General features: G+C 41.9%; 1 protein-coding gene across 2 annotated transcripts in view; it reads right to left on the reverse strand.

The window, feature by feature from the left end:
* Positions 1-19,487, reverse strand: part of ctif (CBP80/20-dependent translation initiation factor) — a 53,273-nt gene extending 33,786 nt beyond the window's left edge. For both annotated transcript variants that reach the window (XM_030084507.1, XM_030084506.1), the window contains exons 1-7: positions 19,321-19,487; positions 8,421-8,662; positions 7,613-7,684; positions 6,347-6,469; positions 5,947-6,020; positions 4,360-4,464; positions 4,103-4,181 (exon numbers count right to left, since the gene is read on the reverse strand). In XM_030084507.1, coding sequence (XP_029940367.1) covers positions 4,103-4,181; positions 4,360-4,464; positions 5,947-6,020; positions 6,347-6,469; positions 7,613-7,684; positions 8,421-8,597 — 630 coding nt within the window. In that variant the 5' untranslated portion in view covers positions 8,598-8,662; positions 19,321-19,487. The remainder of the gene's footprint in view (positions 1-4,102; positions 4,182-4,359; positions 4,465-5,946; positions 6,021-6,346; positions 6,470-7,612; positions 7,685-8,420; positions 8,663-19,320) is intronic.
* Between the last annotated feature and the right edge of the window lie 1,244 nt (positions 19,488-20,731).

The following is a 20,731-nucleotide window of genomic DNA, read 5'->3' on the forward strand; positions in this document are numbered from 1 at the left end:
ACTCTGATGAGTAGTCCGATAAGTTTATCTGGTGCTGTTCTTTTTCTAAGCATCAGTGCAATAGTATGTTCGACTGCAGGATGAATCACGAGTTAATAGCCGCGACAACATGGCGCACATCAGTGTAGCCACTTCGGTCCACAGTGGAAAGAGAATGTTTATGTGTTAAGTGAGCTTGCAGGATATTACGGGACCCGTCACACATCCTGTTCCCAGTGTTTGAGTGGCTTCCCTCCCGTCGCAGACCCATTTCGTAAGACCCCGAGGAGGGTGGCGACCTTTGTCCCCGGCCGTCCGTCTCCTCATCAAGCCATGAGATCACCACAGATTGTTCCCTTTAGCAGACATTACTGACTATTTTAGAGTAAAGGAAGCCATTTTCTTATTTTACATTCTATATTTTCTACCTCAGATGTTAACCTGCATTACAGCCTCTTCATTGCATGAGTGTAGGAGGACTTGTTACTTCTATAGTCTTTAAATAGTTTTTTTTATTTATAACACTTTCATCCATGCTGGTTTTTCTGTGTTTGTAAGTTATGTAACGTTTATATGTTACGTGTATTTCATGCGGCTCGGGGACGCTGGAATTGCCCCTTGGGGAATAATAAAGTGATTGAAATGAATGTCACCACTGTTGGAATCTCCAGGCCATTGTTTTGGTGCAGCGTGGGTGTCGCTTTCATTGCAGCCTCATTTACTGATGGATTTCTGTTGGTCGATAGTAACTGTAGTTTTTACGAGTTGCCACATTTTTGGGAAATTTCTGTCCAACATTTAAAAAATACTGTTAAATCACTCATTGTGGAGCTGCCTTGACACACATAGAGGGTTTTACTTTGGTATTTATACTGCGTGTCTGCACCTTGAACGATGTTGTTGTATGTTTTTCCATTAATTGAAATATGTGAGAAGCAGTGACAGAAAGTGTCTCAAACGATTCAAACACAAGGAACTTAAAAGAAGGAGGTTAGAATGAGGTTATCTTAAAAACATCCGACAATATAAAAGTCCTTTTTTCTTTTCCATTTCTTATTTAAATCTGACTTGTTTTTTTCTTTTCCAAAACCACTGACATTAGACATTTATTCGATTTAACAGTAACAGATAAAAATCCTGTGTCTGTCAAACCATAACAAGCTCACTGTAAGGAGGAGTAACAAAGTTGAAAGTGGAGGCCAAAAGGACCGTGGAGCAGGCAGATTTGCATGTTTTATCGACCGTAATTGATGAGTGTTTGAGTGTAGACCTCCGATCCGACAAACACTGTATTAAAGCAGATTAAAGTAGAGCTTTTTACATGGTTAAAAACATGCTCATCGAGTTAAAATGCCATTTTGTTCCTCCATTTGATGTCAGTGCTGGTTAACAATTATCACTTGACATGTGACACGCTGCAGAAAAGAACTTTTGAATCTGGATCGGACTTTGAACGCACATTGGATTTAGCAAGTGAGTGGAGCGAGACTGTTTTTACGTTGTGGTCAAAAAGGAAATAAACATGTAGTTGCCTCCCTGCTTGTCTTGAAGTCTTGAGCTGTCAGCGGACGTACAACAGGGGCATCTGTGGCCTGGCATCGGAGCCACGCGACTCTGCATTTCAGCTCCGGGACCGACTTGCCAAGCAGCAATGCAGGTCAGTCAGGATGTGAAGGAGTGTTTGGGTGAGGACGGTTTGAGGCAGAAACAGCTGAGGAATGTCAGAATAAGAAAAACAGACAGTGTGGCACTCGGTCCTCAGCTATGGCTGTGTGTCTGACTCCCGATGCCAACATGTATCCAATCCCAAGCAAACCGCATGAACGCAGTTGACCCCTTCTTTCTCTTGGCTCCAGCTGAATGAGCGGAAACGGCAGTCTTGGCAGAGAAGCTATACAATGAGGAAACCATTTTGGTAGCTCGACTCGACCCGTCTTGGCCGAGACACCATGGGAGACGAAACGCAGCGAGCTCGGCTCAAAGGGCACGAGGGGAAGGAAAGAGGAAGACACTGCAGCTCAAACATTACGAGGGATGGAAGATAATTTGGCTTGCAGAGCAGGGAAGGAAAAGAGGAGAGTGACACGGGCTGACCTAGAAGGAACTCTGTCAACCCACCGAGTCACAAATCACAATGCTTAATGGTTTGTAGGCTGCAGTGCTAGTTTGGAGATTACACATCTGCAGATGTTTGCAGATTACACAAACTTGATTTTACTCATTTGAAACCAAAGACATAATATTCAGAAAGATTGCATAATGAAACCAAGAAGCATTTCCTGTGTCTGCATTTTAGACTGCAGGATGCATGAAAACAAAAACAAAACAGAACAAAACAAAACAATACATTGATCCTCATTTGACAAAGCCAAAGCTTCTGCCGTCATGAGTTACACACTTCAAGTCCTGTTATGAAACATTGACGTACATTTACGACACAATTTGGCCTTTTTGTTTTTCCCAATGAAGCCCAGCAAGAAAACACTGTCAGGGAAAGAAAGATCTGCTGATTAACTCCGACTGAAGCGACAAACACAAAAAACAGGAAAGTAGATTTTGTCCATATCAGGATTTCCTCTCATATAAAGACCATGGTTGTGTAAGCCAGACGCTGGCATACGATCAGATATGGCACTAAAGGAAAAATGGATGAGAAGAAGAGGGGCCTAAAAGGTAATATTGGAAATATGTATTTTTAAAATCTTTTCATCAATTTATTTTACATGTTGTCTTGAGGGCACAATTTAGACGATTTGTCTCTGATCATCAAGCTGAAAATGCCACAACAACCTACACATCACACCTATCTGTCAGTATTACAGCCTCCATCTTTAAATGCTATACATACACTTCGCCACTGGGGGGCAGCATCATATTTCACACCCAGTAAACTTTGTTGCCTGTGGCTCCTGTGACTGTTTGACCAGCAGATGTCCCCAAAGGTTAAAGTTATGTCAGCCTCATGAGGCAGTTCAGAGGTCGATGTTGCTGTTTTCATGTTTATTTGATTCCCCCGAAAGACAACACAGGGCCGGCTGTGACTCCATTGGTAGAGCGGGATGTCTCTCAATTGGAAGGTTTGCAGGTTTGATTCCCTATCTGTCCACATGATGAAGTGTTTTTAAGCAAGACACTGAACCTCAAACTGCTCCCAGGAGATGGACTGAGCACCTTGCATGGCAGCCACCTCCACCGGTGTGTGTGTGTGTGTGTGTGTGTGTGTGTGTGTGTGTGTGTGTGTGTGTGTGAGGATGAATGTAATCAACATATGGAAGCAAATATGAATCAATTGTTGTTTTAACAGAAATTCCTTTTCATTTTCATAATAAAACCACATTTTTTTGATTCATAAAGACAGAATGATTTATAATCCAAACTGCATTTTCATTTTCTTCAAGACTACTTATTTTGACTTAATTTAAACAAAAAAGAAAAGATGCCTAAGTAAACAGTTACCAAAAATCAATTTGAAATGTCAAATTTGAACATTAAAATGTATTAGCAGAAATTCTTTTACATTTCAAGATTACTGCTGCATTATTTGACTCATAAGTAACACTCATAATAAATCATCAAAACTGCGTTTTATTCTTGAGGTTGTGCGTTTTATGACAGGACTAAAAAGAAAAAACAAAAGGAAAACTGCTTTTTTTGTTTTCAAGCCCACTCTGCAAAAAAATGGTGCAAAGTTCAGTCTGACCTGGCAAGGCGGCCGCACCTCCTCTGAGCTGTGTATCTAATAAACGGGAGGCATTGTGCATATTTGAGTGGAAAAGTGCTGTGTAAGTGAATTTCATTTAACAAATCCACTTATAAACAAATTTAAACTAATCAAGGAAAGCTGCTTTAGAGTATTTTAGAGCTCCTGTTGATTTGCAGATTTATCATTGTTGTATTTCAGGCCTGTTATACATCAATTTTACCACCAGGGGTCACTCTCTCACAACTAATACATGATAAAGGGGACTGCGTTAGAGCTTTCTGCCTGCTCTAAGAGCTGTTTTGCAAAACTACCCAACGATGCCGAAGAACTACAAACCTCGTATGAAGAAATGTATCGGAGCCACGAACTGAGACGATGGATGAATGAGTGAATTTATAACAAGAAGCACGGCCAACTTACTGAGCGTAGGTGGGGAAGGAACCTTTCAATGTCATTCATATCGATCCCATCATCTTCATCAAATGCATTTTTATTCATCCTATAAAAAAAGGGAGATTGATATAATTATAAATTTGAATTATTAGAGATTTATAATGTGTGAAATTGTGAGAAAATAACATCAAGTAATTTAAAAAATATTGATATACACAGGGGCAGTAGTTTTTTCCCCCCCTTTGTTTTAAAATAATGCATAGGCGTATATATTGATACGTTACCCCTCTCTGTCGATGTGTGGTAGGTGCTTTGGCGTTCCTCTTAAGTGTTTCCTGTGGAAATGACTAAAATCCAACTTCTCTGGCTGCACATCCCAACCTGCACCTCTGTGATAACAAATTAACAGTTGATTACAAGTACGTATGCACCCTTACAAGCACGTGCAGAAAATGCTTGAGTTCAGTTTAACAGAGGAGGACAACAACCAGATAAAAAAAAAAAAAAAAACTCTTGCTTTAAATGAATTTCTCACATCTCAGTCATTCTGTTTGAATTGTATCAGTACACAAATATAGCAGCATGTGGATGTGTTACAAGCTTTTAGTTACAAAAAATAAAAGCCTTTGTGTAAGAAATCATCCAAATCTCGAGCGTTGCATAAGATGGGAAGCTTGATCAGCTCTGATCATTCAGTTCCTTTGTATGAAGGTTTAAAATAGATCAACAGGAGGACTGACTGACTACTTTATGGCAGAAAAAGGTAGACTGCAGAGGGGTGTGTTGTTTCACTGCAAATTAAAGAAACACACACAAACTGCATCACGGTACATTTTAAACTGGATACCTGATTTACACCTGGCAGTGACAATATGACGGGTTTCACAGTGGCGCAGTGGTTACTCCTCTCATTGCACAGTGAGAATCTCCCAGTCGATTTTGCAGGTCGTCTCTATACATGAGCTATCTCCTCCCACAGTCCAGAAACATGCACTTTGCGCCTCTAAATTGACTGAATGTGTGCGTTATCGTTTCTGTTTGCTTTGTGATGGGCCGAAGACCTGATGAGGTTGTCCCCTGTTTTTAGTGAGACTTTTATAATCTCTGCACTGCAGGTCCTTGCTGTGTCGAATAATTTCCACAAAAAGCCGTTCACTTCAATAGCAGGAAGAATCGGGTATGTTAAAGTTCTGTCTTCCACTCAAACGGCCAAGGCTGGAGGACAGAAGCGGCTGTTAATTACACTCAGTTCCATTTTTTTTCCTCCACTGTAACTAACACTGTGCCACATCTCTGCCTGCGTGAGAGGAGGGAGGTGCAGACGTCACCTCGCCGAGCCGGCCGCATCGCTTGCTGCGTGCTCCGATGTGCCAGCGTGGCCGGAACCAGCTGTGCAGGCGTTGCCGTGGCAACCAGTCCTGCCTCCACCGTAAATGATTTATGTCTCGCTTGTTTCCTCTCTGTCCTGATTTTTGTGTGATTTTCAAGGAGTGATTTGAAGGACTTGCTATTATTGTTCAGGAAAATCATTAAGGCAACAAAGAGCATCACTGCTTTAGTTACGGAGGCTTAACGTCATCACAGAGGAGCTTTTCCTGCTTTCACTGGGGACAAATTTGATTCTGCGCAATAACCTGATCTGGAATCAGAAACTGGAACCGATCACGGGTCATGTGAAGTCAGGAGGAAAGACAACTCACAACCAAATTAGCTTCAGAGCTACAGAGTGGCAAAAAAAAAAAAACTTACAGACTCCCTGTGTGTGTTTGTGAGTGTGTGTGTGCGTCATGTGACCTATGTGAAGTATGGTTGGAATTCAGATTGAGCAGACAGTATGACTTATTAAGCCTGAGAAGCAGAGCGGTACCTACCCATGTGAGTCCATTGTGTTAGCAGCCCAGATATCTGTCCCCAGGATGTCAAAAGAGCCGTCTCTGTTCCCGTTCTAGACCACACAGGAAAGAAAATAGCATTACAGTGTATTGGTTATATTGTTTTCAAAACAGTACTTTTAAATATCATTGTGAGAGAAAAGAGTTTTCAGAATAGAATCAGCAGAAAAGAGAACAGATGCACTTTTAATTCATGTTAAAACATTTGGACTGTTTCATCTGATAATTAACCATAGTGAAAATATGATTTTAAGCCCGCATTTTGTTCATGTTTGTCTGTCTGAGGTAATCACTGACAACATAGTGCCGGGATATGGTGGTAAAAGGAGACGTGGGAATGCAAACAATCATGCACAAACTCAAACATAGTTCTCTGTACCTTGGCTGGACCTTTGAACTGGTTGTTTCGACCTCTGCTGCCAGAGCGTGAACCAGATCCAGGTCTGGATCCTGAACTGGGCCTGGAACCTGTGCTGCCATTACTGCTGTGCTCCCACTCGTCCTGTAGGGGAAGAAGAAAATGACCGAGGACTAGGACTAGTTTTTATGTGAAATTCAATTTGATTTGCAGAGGAAGACAGAGGAAGCCATGGAAAATTATTTGACAAAATAAACAAATAAATTTGAACCTAAAAAAGCTCATCTTGGCTTTAAAAGAGCAGAACTCTGTGGTCTAAAGTCGAAGCCACAGCACCTGCTGGGCGACAGTGCGTGACCTTCATTACAGCAGATTTAGGTAATAAAAAACAAATATTTGTGCATAATGATTGGGAAAGTGCAGCACTGTGTTTGCATAAAGTTTCCTTCTATTTCTGATATTGTGCTGCAGATTGTTGTTAGTTCTGATACTGCATGAGATGCTACAGGGTAAAGCACAACTCCATTTTCAATGCCAAGTTGCATATTCACAATTTATTTCCCAAAGCTACCTATATGGTAAAAAAAAAAGCATGGATGGAGAGCTATCTCTGGTGATCTATTTATTTATTTATTGCAGCCGAATATGAATATACTGAACTCAAGTATTAACATTATTTGGACAGGTTTAAACTATTTATTTACTTCTTTTGGGTTTTGGATGAACAGTGTGACTGCAAACAAACACACCATGATAATTAACAACGCTGAGCGACTGGCTCAGAGTATAATCGCACTATATAACCTCAGTCATTAAAAACATACTTTTCCACAACCACAGACATGTAGGCGAGCAGTGGATCGCTCGGGGCCGATGTGAGCCATCTCTTCTAATCATACGCTTGAATGCCCGATGGAGCCAGACTCAGAAATCCAGGACAGACCAAGAAAATCTTTATGCTTCAATCACTGTGGTGCTCCAGCGACCAGATGGTCTCACAGACCACCGAGCACACTCAGCGAGGGACTGGGAGCAGTTATGGGGGCAACGGTGGGTAAACACGTGGCACACCTACTCATCAATGAGAATCACAATTACTTTCAGGCCGCTGATCACCATAAATACTAAAACAATGAGACTGAAAAAAATGTGCACAGCTATGAAATGTGTTAAGTAAGAAAATAAAATGTATTGTTTCCACAAAAATCTTGATAAAAGTCACAAGCACGCCGTGTACATCTATGCTACGAATGAGCTCAGATATGACAAATTAAGACAAGCACGTACTGGTTTAGATGAGCCTCTTCCTCGTGATGATGTCCAGCTACCGTCCAGCTTGTCGTTGCAGTCATTAGTCCACTGGAGGAGAAAAACACAAAGAGATGTCACAGTTTGCGGAGTTCAAATGTTTAGTGCATTTGAAAACAGCTGGACTGGAGTTGACCAAAGTAGTGTATAAGACTAAATGAAAACAATATATGAAATAAAAACAGTGCATGACAATGAATTCATAGGTCATATCTGTAATTTGTATTTTCAGAGAAGACTAAAAAGTAGGGACGGAATGAGATAAGATGAGATTTTAATATAAATGGAGAGGCTGTTTCAAGTTTTCGGTTGCAGCAAAAGAAAACTGCTCTGTCGGCACGTGTTGACTAAAAGTAGACGCCTGACAATTCAAATATTTGAATACGACAATATTTGGTTTTATATCTGCATAAAACATGTCATATGCTTACGTTTTCCTGTTCAAGTTTCTAATTTTTATTTTGAATGGTCTGTAATCGGGTTGAAGCCTGGCTTGGCCCAGCTTGTTGCAATAGTACAGCCTCAGTGATTGGAAAGCGAGGACAGGTTAAGCCACGGCAGCATGAGCCCGTGTTCAGTTATTGTCATGCAGGAAACCCAGGATGTACTCAACATTTACACGAACAGCACAACAATTACGGTGGATATTTTCATGCCGAGTTTGACCTTCTTTTGACCTTCCTGGAGGCACCACAAGTGTCGATACTAATCATAACCCCTGCAGTAAGCATTTATTGAGTTATGGATTATGACATGTTTTTTTTTCTTTAGGCAATAACCCCGTTACCTGAGACAACTTTCCACCGTTATCCAGGTCCAGGTCTCTGTCTGCCTTGTCTCCCAGAAGCCCCTGCACCTGGTACTCCAGCACATAGCTGTCGATGAAGCGCTCCAGCTCCTCTATCTCCTGAGACCGCGTGCTTCCTGCCTCCGACGATGCGGACGCCACCGAAGAGTTCTCCATGGCAACCGGCGGCGCCGAGTGTGCGGGAGGGGAGGAGGGGGAGGGAGGGGAGGGAGGGAAGTGACCTGTGCAGGGAGGGAAATCAACACACAGACAGGAGTTAGCTGAAAGGTTCAAGAGGTTGAACTTTGAACTCAAGTTCGAGAAGGGTGAAGAAAATACACATACTGAAATATTTCACTACACTACTGAATTCGTTGAAACTGAACATTGTCTAATTAACTAATAAGTTTTCCACCATTGAAAAATGGTAATTAACCTGTCAGCAATTGTCCATGTTTCCAGTTAGCTTCCCAACAGGGACTCAACCTCACCACCGTGCAGATGTGGCTTTAACTCGTTTCTCTGACTCGACTTCCTCGGTTCCTCTTCCGTCATTCACACACACCTCCATGTTTTTCTACCTCTGCCTGTCTCTCTCTCTCTCTCCTCTCGGTGTTGTCAGTGATCACCTGACACTCGGCCAACGGGGAAGCAGCTTCCTGCCTGCCTGTCTATTGCTACTAAGCTCCTTTACATCATGGCTTGATCGCCAGCCATGCAAAGAGGATTTATGGCTGGAGCACGCAGAATGGTATCTGCTGAGCCCTGGGGACGCGCTGGGGAGCCCTGTGCATTTGCAGCCAACAAGTCAGCCACACAAGGTCTAAAGCCTTTGTTTTGGTTTAAGCTGCACGGCTATCTAAAGCCTGCAATCAGGTGTAGTTGATTGTAAAGACGGTGTAGTTTATCTTTGTACACCACTCCTGTAAGGGCAGTAAAACTGAGATTGCGCAAATGTACACAACTGACTACAAACAAATGAACAAAGGCATTAAATATATACATAAAAAAAATCTATGGTAAGAGAACATGTGATTTCAATTATGCTTATCAGAGGAAAATCACTCATAAGACCTCTGGTTCACAGGATCACCCTCCTGTTGAGCAAGAGACTGGACTCTGAGCCTGTCTCTATCTTCAAGTTGTTTTAACCTACTTATCATGTCGCTGCAGCCATGCAGTAGGTGAGTGTGTCCTAGTCTGATCCCAGTATTGTAATCCATACATGTCAACAGCATAATCCATCCATACAAAAGCCAATAGCAAATATTATGGTTTTGACTGGAGTCATTTAGAGCTGGAGGTCAACAGAATCAGCCACAATTAAACTAGGTAGGTACATTGAAGTTGTTGTTTTTTTGTTTTGTTTTTTTGCTGTAAATGTAACAGACATCACATCACATGTGCAGGAACATAAATCTCACACAAAGTTCTAGATTGTTGCTGCTTCACACGCACAAGAGTGTACTGCCAGGCATGTGCATGAAGCACTTTGATCTCCCACATTATATTTGCATGTGTTAGGGATATACTTTAATTGGCACTACTACTATGGAATATTTGTATTAACTGTATATTAGGCCTTTCCTGAAAGAAGTACACCAAGGTTATAAGATGCTCTGCTAAGGTGTAAACATACCCACACGTTCCGGAGAAACCAACACACACTCACTAGTGTTCCAAAACATACCGGATAAGGATGTCAGCTCTTGGTTGGCAGCTGACATCAATACCAAATTGTCCAATTGCGAACAAAGTCCAACCTATCTGTCGGGGCAGGCCCAGCCCAGAAGAACATGGAATAAAAACTGATTCATCAACAATCAGGATCCTTTCGGGGCGAAATACTTTGTATCTTTCCCTATAAGGTCCAGCGCTGAACATTACATTTGGCTATACTTAAATAAATGGTAATAATCTGAAGTCAGTTGTTTTGGCATTCTTTATACCAAGCATAGAATAAAAGAACCGGGTGGAGTCAGCGGGACGGAAGTCCGGGCTCCAACACATGCAATTTGTGATCCATCTCTTATCTTGATGCTCTATTGCCTTATTTCTTATTGACTTTTTGCAATTGACATATGACTGCAGTTTGTGTGGAAAGAGGGGTTATATTTGAGTTTTAACCATCATACATGTCCAACCCACCAAGGTCTCTGTCATGTCATTCTCAAGCTTTCTCAGGAAACTCACAACCAGAGCAAACGTCTGCAGGCCAAACAGTGAACACTCGGCAAACACAGAAGTTTATCTTAACATGTGACTTTACAGGTGACTTGGTGGCAACGTTGTTAGCATTGTTGGTAGCGAGAAGGCCTGGGTTTTATTCCAGGCACAAGTCATTTTATCTATCGCTTTTATGCTCTTATTGTATTCTGTGTGGGGTGTTTCAAAGTGGAGGGAATAATCCCGCACAAGTGACTCTTTATTAGTCGTAACTGAATGTGTGAATGAATTTCTCTCTCTGTGTGTCAACCCAGTGTTTGACTGGAAACTCATTCATGTGTCATGGCTAGGACAGACTCAATGTCCGAGAAAGTTGAGCATCAGTGACGTGCACGTAAGACGTATGGACACACAGATTCCCAGTTTGACAATGCCCATGCATTTATGTCTTCAATAGTTTTACTGTAAGTGGCCCTATACCGACCTTCTATTCCTCTATCTGTATCTATGTGCATCGTTTGCAGTTCATATAAGATACAGCCAGACTGACAGCAAAGCTTGGATTTCACGGTTCTGTGGATACTCTGTTAGTAAAAGTTGACAATATCTCCACATATATTTCGTTTATAGTCACCTGCTCCCAGCACAGCAGCAAGCATGTCCCCATGAGCATGGTGTCACGCACAAGCAGTGAATGCTGGGAGATGGTTTCTAAAAGCCGGTCAATCAGAAGGCAATTCTTTCTTGGACATGCAATGACAGGAACCTGGCTTGTAAGAAGATACTGTGTGTGTAGTGATGAAGATGTTTAAAGTGACACCTTAAAAAAAAACAAAACAAAAAAACAGCTCATATCAATGCAGTCTGTATAAATGGAGATGTGATAAAAGTAGCAGTCGGGAAGCGTCAAAGGTTAATGGACATGTATCGGTCGGGGCTGCAGTCCAGTCTAATGGCCTGCTGATGTGCTTGACACGTACGATAGAAATCCTGCCTGAAGGGAGTCAGCTTTCAATATTATTGACCATTTTATTCATATAGGATACAGGACACTTTTCACTCTCAGATTTTATTGTTTTGATGAATTGCGCTCTGTCAAATACATACAGAGATGCTTTATGTATTTATTACGTGCAGCTTGACGTCACCTGGCATCAAACTGCAAACATACCGGTTCTTCATTCTCACAGAAACGAGTTGCTGCCTGTGAAAGTCTGAAGTCCACTCAGCCCCGTGTCTTTCATCACACATCACCCTAATCATGTCCGAAGCTGTGATTTATGTGACGGCTACATCTGACTTCCCTATTTACGATAACAGTAACATGTGCGTTCATATGAGATTAAATAAGCCAAACTATCATTGTCACTGTGGAGAAGGGAGAATTTCATCTGACTGAGACAAGGAGACGTCTTACTGTAAAGGAGGGCGATGAGGAAAAATAATCAGAAAGATGGACTGCAGTCTGGTGGCTCCTGCGGCCTTTCACTAAACACAGAAACGGATTCTGCAAGGTCAGGAACGCAAATAGCTTAACAAGGCTTCTCAGATTCACCAAACGCAGGTCTCATATTCCTCATGCGCACACTTTAAGGGCATGTTCATACCGACTTGGGTCGAGCCAGGACCCCTAAGATGAATTCACTGCACAGAGACCGTCTTCACAAAATCAGTTTACCCAGTTACTATTTGGTTGAAGCACAATCCAAATAATTTAATGGACTGGCTGATTATTGGGCTGCACTTCTGCCTCATTGTGAGGGTTTGATCCTGACTTGGGCGCATTTCAGTGTGAGAAATATGTGCAACGTTTTGTTTTTGTTTTTGTTTTTTTACGGGTACTCTTCCAGCCCTAAAACATTTAACATTTAACCTGCAGTGTGTTTATAAACCAGACAGCGATGGGTGGTATAAAACTTGCCCTGAAAAATAAGCACATACATTGATAATTCAATTAGCATTACAAATAAAACAAAACACCCTCTAAAAAAACCCCTCTGAGTCATTGGGGGGGGGGGGGGGGGGCAATCATCAACTAACCACCGCTCCAGCACACACCATTGGTGAACCACTGCAGCTCCACAAACCTCACAGCACCTTTTAACTTCCAATATTGTAACAGCTTGCTTTCTGCACTTCAGCCTGAGGTCAGGTCATGTCTGGTGGCGGCGGTGGACCACAATGCACCATGGTGGGCTTCCTAATATCACTGTAACTCATTTATACGGTTACTGCGACCGCCCCAGTGCACAGTATGGCACAGAATACAATTGCAGCAACACAGCAGTGCATAATATTTGATCAAGTATTTCAAACTGAAACTCAGTTCAGTTGTTTAGAATTTATTAATATAACTGGCAAAAAAAAAAAATCTTAGTGCAACAACAAATGCAAAAACAAAACAAAAGAGGGATTTATCTCTTGATTTCTTCCTCTGGACTCATGAGGCAGAAGAACTGCCAGCCTCATCTTGAGCCTTTTCTCTGCCGCTGTAGATCGCTCAGTAAACACATTATGCGCCTCAGCTAAACTCTGGAAAGTCAGGGGGCATATATTAACATTTTTGAAGCATTTGAGGCTCTGCCTCTAATACTGCACCTCACTGAATTATAGCGATCAGGGAGCCCATCGCTTTTTACTGGACTGCAATGCACCATGGGAGTTCAAGATGTGGGGGGTTTAAGTGTTATTTTTGCTTCAGAGTGACTCTGAAAGTCTGAATCACCTCAAAGTATGAATCCACGTGTCTGTATTGTGACTGTGTGACTCTGTTTTTTTCCCTGTGATGGTCCAGATCCTGCCTTTGCCCATAGCCAGCTAAGTAGCAAAGAGCAAAAACAGATGAACGGACTTGTTGCTACATTTAAATGAGTGATAAATGAGATTTAAAAAACAAAACAAAACTGAAAACACAGAGGGAAAAAGGAAAAAACATCATGTCTAATGATGCACCAGGCAGTGGTCATTACCATGTCTGTGTTTTTTAGCATGATTATACTCGAAACACAAGTCATCCCATTAAAATGTGACACAACCACTATTCCTTTCTCTGCTTTTTCCTCTGTCTCTGTCACACTCTCATCCTTGAGTAAGCTGCACGTCACAGTCCGCCACGCCGACTCCTCCTCTGCTCCTTCCTGTCGCCTCCCTTTCACTCTACCAGCTGTTCTAACAAAGAGCTGTCTGCCATCCCATCCTGGCCTTATGCTCTTTATAACTGAGGACAAAATCTTACACTGGTAATGAACTAAGGATGTTATAAGAGGGCAGCACTGATAGCATGGTCTCTGTTTCACAATGATGAAAGATTTCCAAAACCCAAGCTGAGGTTTGGGTGGTGATAGTTGCGCATTTTTACAAAAAAAAAAGTGAATGAAACATTGACAAGCTTGGTTACCTTCAAAGATACCACACACCAGCACATGAGGATGGATTCATAATCCAATGTAGCTTGCTTTAGCATTTATTGCAACTGCAGCCAAAAGCCCGGCACCACTGAGACAGAAACTAAACTAGCCAGACAGGCACAGCATGGCACTGGATGCCACACTGTTTCTTTGTCTGAGGGGCAAAGACCAAAAATAACAACTCCCTCATCACGAAGCAACTATATCTGTTCTAACCCCCAATTTGCACCAGATGTGTCACATCCTCTATGACCCACTGCATGCATCTGTGTTGTGTGGAGAAATCTTTTTTTTTTTAAATCAATATATCATCATATCATCTATTGTTGTATTCTGAACTACCAGGCTGACCGTAGTGCAGAAGGCATTGTGGGTATTGTCATTGATGTTCGCAGTCATCTTTTAGCAGACGGCTGATTCTCCAGGTAAGTTCGGTGCACAGGTTGTGGTGCAGCTGTAAAAGCATGTTTTGTGTTGGCTGCAGCACGCGGAGAAAACAGACTTGCTGCGGATCACTTGCAGCTCCGGTGCGACTGAGGTGCATCATGCCGCAAGTAAACCGCATACGATGGAAATACAGCTGTCAATTACAATAGGTTCTATTCCTTGCACCTACTGTGTGACGTGACGTGACGCAGCCACAACACATTGGTGTAAAATGGGCTTAAGATATGATACGTCGCCCCAAAATTTAAAAAAAAACCCCGCAGTAGACGGACCCATCTACTATGATTTAAAACCGATAATTTAATGACTGATCCATGCCATTGAGCATGTTGGACAGGAGCCTGCAGCCTCTATTACCGCTATCATTTTTGACATTTTGTGTCCAGAGCCACAAAGCATGTTAAGATAACATAGTTCATGAAGTACATGTAGTTTGATTATGTAAACAAAAAGTGATATATTATGCTGCATTCATAAAGGAAGACCATTTTTACAAATTTAGCATTTTAGCTGTTTTGACTCTTTGGCGGTTTGGGCTGTTTTTCCTTTTTTAGAAATTTCAGCTGCTTTGCTTGTTTCTTTCACTTGTTTCCTCTTCCAGTGATTTTAGCTGCTTTTTGTTATTTGAGCTGTTTAACCTATTTTAACGTTTTATTAGTATTTCTACTCATTTAGTCATTTCAATCATTTTAGTCGCTTTAACTGTTTTGACCCCGACAGACACATCTCCATTCTCAACTACAATCTTTGCTAAACTTCTATTTCTGCAGGAATAATAGAGCAACTACTTCATGAGCCAGTGCAGTGCAATGGGAACACTTGTGCTGTCCAAGTTTGGTTATAAGAGACATTCCTAACTAGAAAACTAAAAGTTCTTGTATCTTCACGGGTTCTGAAATGCTCAGCATGAAATTAGGACAAATATATTTTTGTAATGAATGTTGAAGACTGTGTTAGTCTATGCTAATTTTCCTGACATGGGAATTTGGTAATTTTACAGACTCTCAGAAAAACGGAACAAGGACTGGTGGATCCGTTTCACCAAGTATTAGAACCGGTTGAACCAATGCGGAGTGCTCTTTCTGGACTTGCTCAGTAAATCTGCTACAGAGGTGCTTGAGAGAAATACGAATACAGTATAAACAAAGCCAAGCCATCAATGATTAGTATGGTTACACAACCACCGACATTAACAAGTATAATCCTCCCAATCCAAACTGAGTACAACATGAGACCCGGTCTTCACAGTGGGAGTCCAAGTCAATGTTCTCACCCCATGCAGCGAGAGGTGCTAATACCACTAACTGGTCTACTACTGACTGACTGGCTGCAAACTCACAATCATTTTAAATAAAATTGGAAGTAGTCTTTTCTTTACAATATATTTCAACATATCTTCATGGTGTCTGTGGAACTAATCATTCGATGTCACAGCTCAGAACAGTAGTAGTAGATGTTTCCCATGGTTCAATAAACAACCAGAAGCAGTAATTTAACTTCAGTAGTTTTCCTGTCCATAAAAACCAACGACTCAAGTGAGTCACACTTTCTCAGAGATTAAGGTGTGATATGTTTCCAAGACGTGCAGCACATTTCCAGACTTTAGCCGAGTCCCAAATTTGGGGCTTCATAATTTGAAAGTTGCAGTTGAAGACTTATGATATCAGTTGGAGCACTATAAGGATGCTTTAAATATTCAAATTATAGTTGGTGTTAATATAATGAATGTAAATTTAGCAATTTTATGCTTTTCTGTAGTTAATTGCCATTATTTATCCATGGCACTGTACCTATATGAGCAAGCAATAACTTGAATTTCCTCATAGACTCTGAAAGTATCTCTCAATCTCTGTATTCATTCATCTGTCAGGTATCTAAGTATCACACATCTCAGAAATAAGGATGTGCAGAGCTATAATTAATAATAAAAGGTAGCCTTCAGTGATTCTAACAGGTTGCTGAGACTGAATATATTTATGCCTCCAGAGTCAGAAATGAATGACCTATATCTAAGAGAACAGAGGATTTGCACATGCCACATAGGGGGTCCAAGGATGTGTATATAGAATTAAAACAATAGCCTCATTGTCGCCCCCACCGCCCCCGTGTCCCCGTCGTGACCTAATGGGAAAGGATTGAGCATGTGTAGTACTGTGGAGCTGCTGGGACTGAAGCCCCACAATGCCATTCTATCTGGAACCACACCAAACAGCCCTGGGGAACAAATGCGGGTGTGTGGACCTGCTCACATGGACTTCACAACACACGTGGTGGGTAGGTAGCAGTTCTGAAAACTCAGGCAAAAGTGAAAAGAGAGCGGACAAAGGTCCGCGTGCAACAGAGCTGTGGCTATTATGGGCTGGGGCTGAATACGAGATGATGACTGAACTAGTAGCTCCCAACAACAGGTTAGCCATAGAAAAACTACGGCAAAGGTAAAATTGCATGTTGTGAAAAAAAGATGCAGCATAACATTCCTGAGAGCTACATAGAGATAGAGGCTTTGTGTTTTCAGCTTTAAACCATCAGCTGATGTTTCTCCATTTAAAGGAGCTTCTGGATTTTTTTTTCTCCTGCAATCAGTCCCCATGTAATCTCTCTCCTCATTTTCCCTCTTCCCACTCATTCATCCACGCAACTCAGACAACGTAATGAGCAGCAGTTCCCACTGATTTGGAGCTTTGCAGCCTGACTCGTGTTGCTCCAGTTTTCTGCAGGCTATTTCCGCTCCCTTCATAATATGTAGCTTTTTTGTTTTCACGCCTCCTGTACATTTATCAAAAGACCTTTGTCTGCAACACAACAATAACACAGTCTCATTTCTTACAGTTCGCTCCAGACCAGGTTACACGCTAATTAAATTAACTGTCACGGCATTATCAGTCCGGCCTTCATTTACTGATGCTGTTTGACCTCTGAGAGCAGAGTTCAGAGCCGCAATCATTCTTCACGCCAATGCAGCACTCACACGTGCCGGGGCAGCAGATCACAGTGACGATGACGCTGTGCTGACTGTCATTAGATGGCCTGAATGAAGCTGTAGTTCAGGCCAGCTTTACTCATCAGCAAGACTCCTGAAAGTGTCCTGACATCTTCATCGCTTAGACAATTCAATGAGTTATTAGTTAGCTTGATCAGTCACAGTCACACATGTAAACTGTACACAGAAAAGGCTGGACTATGAGGAGGGAATGCAGACCACTACTCCACAGTGCATGCGATGCAATAATACTGTATATATTCTGTTACAATTTGGGATGTGTCTTCTTCAGAAGAGCCACTGAAGTTAACAAATGGGTCAACCCGGGTAGGCACCAGCTTCTATCACGCTAAATGCCACTAACTTCTGCATACAAAATAAGCCACTAGCTGAACCTGACTTACCACCTGGCAGGCTGATGTATTAGCATATGCATCGGGTGGAGGCACCACAATAATGTGGGAAAGGATGAAACACTGGAATGTCAGTTAAATACAGGCACACAGTTTCTCTGAGAGGAAATGAGAAATTATTTTCTTGCTCTCCACTGTAAATGATATGTGTGTGAAATCTCCCTTGGTCCCACTTGTCTGCATGTGACAAAGTCAGTCACAGCCGCATTAGAAATGTGTCTGTTTTGTGACTTGTGGCAGCACGCAAACATTCCTTTACCTCAGTCAAGTCACCATGATCCAATCAGAACAGCGGGAATCTCAGGAATGTTAGAAGCCAACTGGACTTAAAGTACAGTATGAGTGAGGAACAACAGTCAGAACACCTGCAAAGTGAAATGTCTTAGCGTAATGTAGCATGGCAAGCTTGTTGAATAATGTCTTGATTCTGGAGGTAGAGGCCCATCATGACATATCCTGTACATTGGAGTAATCTTTAAAAAAATCAACTTCGGGGTTTATGAATATGATCACAATTGCGGTACATTTTTTTCAATCCTCAAGTAGAAATTACCTAAAACACTAAATGTTCAATCTGATGTTTGTTATGATTGAACAGTTCGACAAACCCTATATCTACGCTGATTACATTGTCTTGTCTAAATACTAATTTATATTGACTGTATCTTCTCAGACATGAGTGAAGCAACCTCTGAGCAAAACCCGTGCTTTAAATCCCACTTTAAGTGGACACTACAAATGGAAATAAATTAGAATTTGCTCTGGTTTGCCTGAGTGCTGTCACAGTTTCTGCTGTGATCCACACTTTGTTGTGAGATTCAACAGCTGAAGCAGTTTGCTGACCTGCAGCTAGCTCAGCTCCTTCCCAGGGCATGGGCCCTCCAAAGATATCACATTTACTCTCCTGTGCTGCAGATGCAACGTTATTGAAAACGAAGTAACAGATTACAGAGATACTCCATCATCATCCTGGCTCGTGTTTTCATTCTGTCCCGCACTTATAACCACGCCCATGCTGTCTGGGATGCTAGGACTGTGTGTTTCTTTTAGCAAAGTGGCGTGACATGACAGGCATCACCCCCGACGCAGCATTTGTAGCATTTTAGCCCCTGTCGGGGTAACAAAGCCACATCTGGAGGAGCCTCCACGCCCTGCCGTGTCCGCCCGGTCAGCGCGCGGTACACCGGCAACAATGGTGACGCAAGCTTTGCGGCTAACCAGCCGGCTAATGCTAGCCATTCAAGCTCGACCGTAAACAACGGGCCACAAACTGCGGATTTAAACCGCTCTCCGCCATGTGTGCTCCATCAACAGGTCTGCCCGTGAAAGTCGGAGCATAGCTAATGTCCTCACGGAGACAACTCGGCGCAAAGCCAGTGTTTCTTCTGGAACTGTTGTCTGCTTGCAGTGGTTGAGGCACTCACAGCCTGAAGAGACACCTTCAACCGGTTTACGAAAAACAAAAAAAACAAAACACAAATCCTTACCTGAAGAGAGACTGTGACTCCTGGAGAACCCGGGATCTCCCTCTCAGATCAAATCCGCCCTGTCATGGATGCGTTTCTTGAAAGGAAAAAGGGGGAAAGAGGATTAGGTTGTCCGGTGGCAACTCCGACGTCCCACTCTGTGCAAAAAGGGAATGCAGGAATGTGACGTCCAGTCCGGTCTGCTGGCAGCGATGACACGTGCACGGAGGAATGGAGCATCATGGGAAATGGTGTTTACTGCGGCTTCATTACACACGATTGAAATCCATTACAAGTTAATGACCACAAATAGAACAATTTTCTCAAGGGATTGGCACAGTATTTCTCTTCAAAAATAAAATAAAATAAAATAAAATAAAATAAAATAAAATAAAATAAAATAAAATAAAATAAAATAAAATATGGGAGCAAATTATTTACCTGGCTACATCAAATGACTCCACTTTGAAACTACACAAGTAAGTGATTTTTTTTTTTTTTTTTGAATAGGGTGAGGCTCCACTGGGGTTTTGGCAACTGGAAACATCTGGTATTATTCATGACAATGCCTTTTCTCAAGATTGAATTCCCCTTTCTTTCCTATTAATTAATTCATTTTCTTTAACACATAAACTGAAGGTATGATTTTATTAAGTGTATGTGTCACAAAGTCCATTTATCCATCCGTCCTTGTTTCTTATGTACCACTTTAGCCAACCCAGGGTCATCAGGGCTATGGAGCTAAAGGCTTTGGGTGAAGACAGGTTACATGGTGGACAGGTTCTCTGTCCATCAGATTTACAGACTGTTACACACACTCCAGTCCAGTTCAATGCATCTTTACTTATAAAGTGCTTTAAAAGAACTACAGGGAGTAAAAGTATTGCATACAAAATAAATAAAGACATAAAACACATTCACACCTTTGGGCAGTTAATAACTGATTATTTATTCAATTGTTTGGTTAATTCTACACAGGAAACCCTCCAGCTCAACTCAGTCCAGGGATAGTCCTGACATGGGGCAGAAGCACTAACCACTATCTGTGAATGAGCTGCCTAGCTTTTGGGCAAGGTCATGCTTCAAACCACAGATATGCACATAATCACAGGGTGATAACCACTGAAACTCATTGCCTCAAAAGAGCAAAAAGCACTGATTAATATGCCCCTGGTGGGTGGTGCACCAAGATAAGTTGTGACTATGTACGTATATATGTACTAGTGCGGGGGTCCTGGTTTGAACCCTGGTTGTGGCAGGAAGGACATTTGATGTAAAAACTCTTTTTATTCATGGTGTAAGTTGCAATGATTGCTGTGGAGAACTATGGAAAATGAAGCAGTCAAGCTGTATTCACCACACACACACACACACACACACACACACACACACACACACACACACACACACACACACACACACACACACACAC

Source organism: Salarias fasciatus (assembly GCF_902148845.1).
Source record: "Salarias fasciatus chromosome 7 unlocalized genomic scaffold, fSalaFa1.1 super_scaffold_4, whole genome shotgun sequence".
NCBI classification, from domain to species: Eukaryota; Metazoa; Chordata; class Actinopteri; order Blenniiformes; family Blenniidae; genus Salarias; species Salarias fasciatus.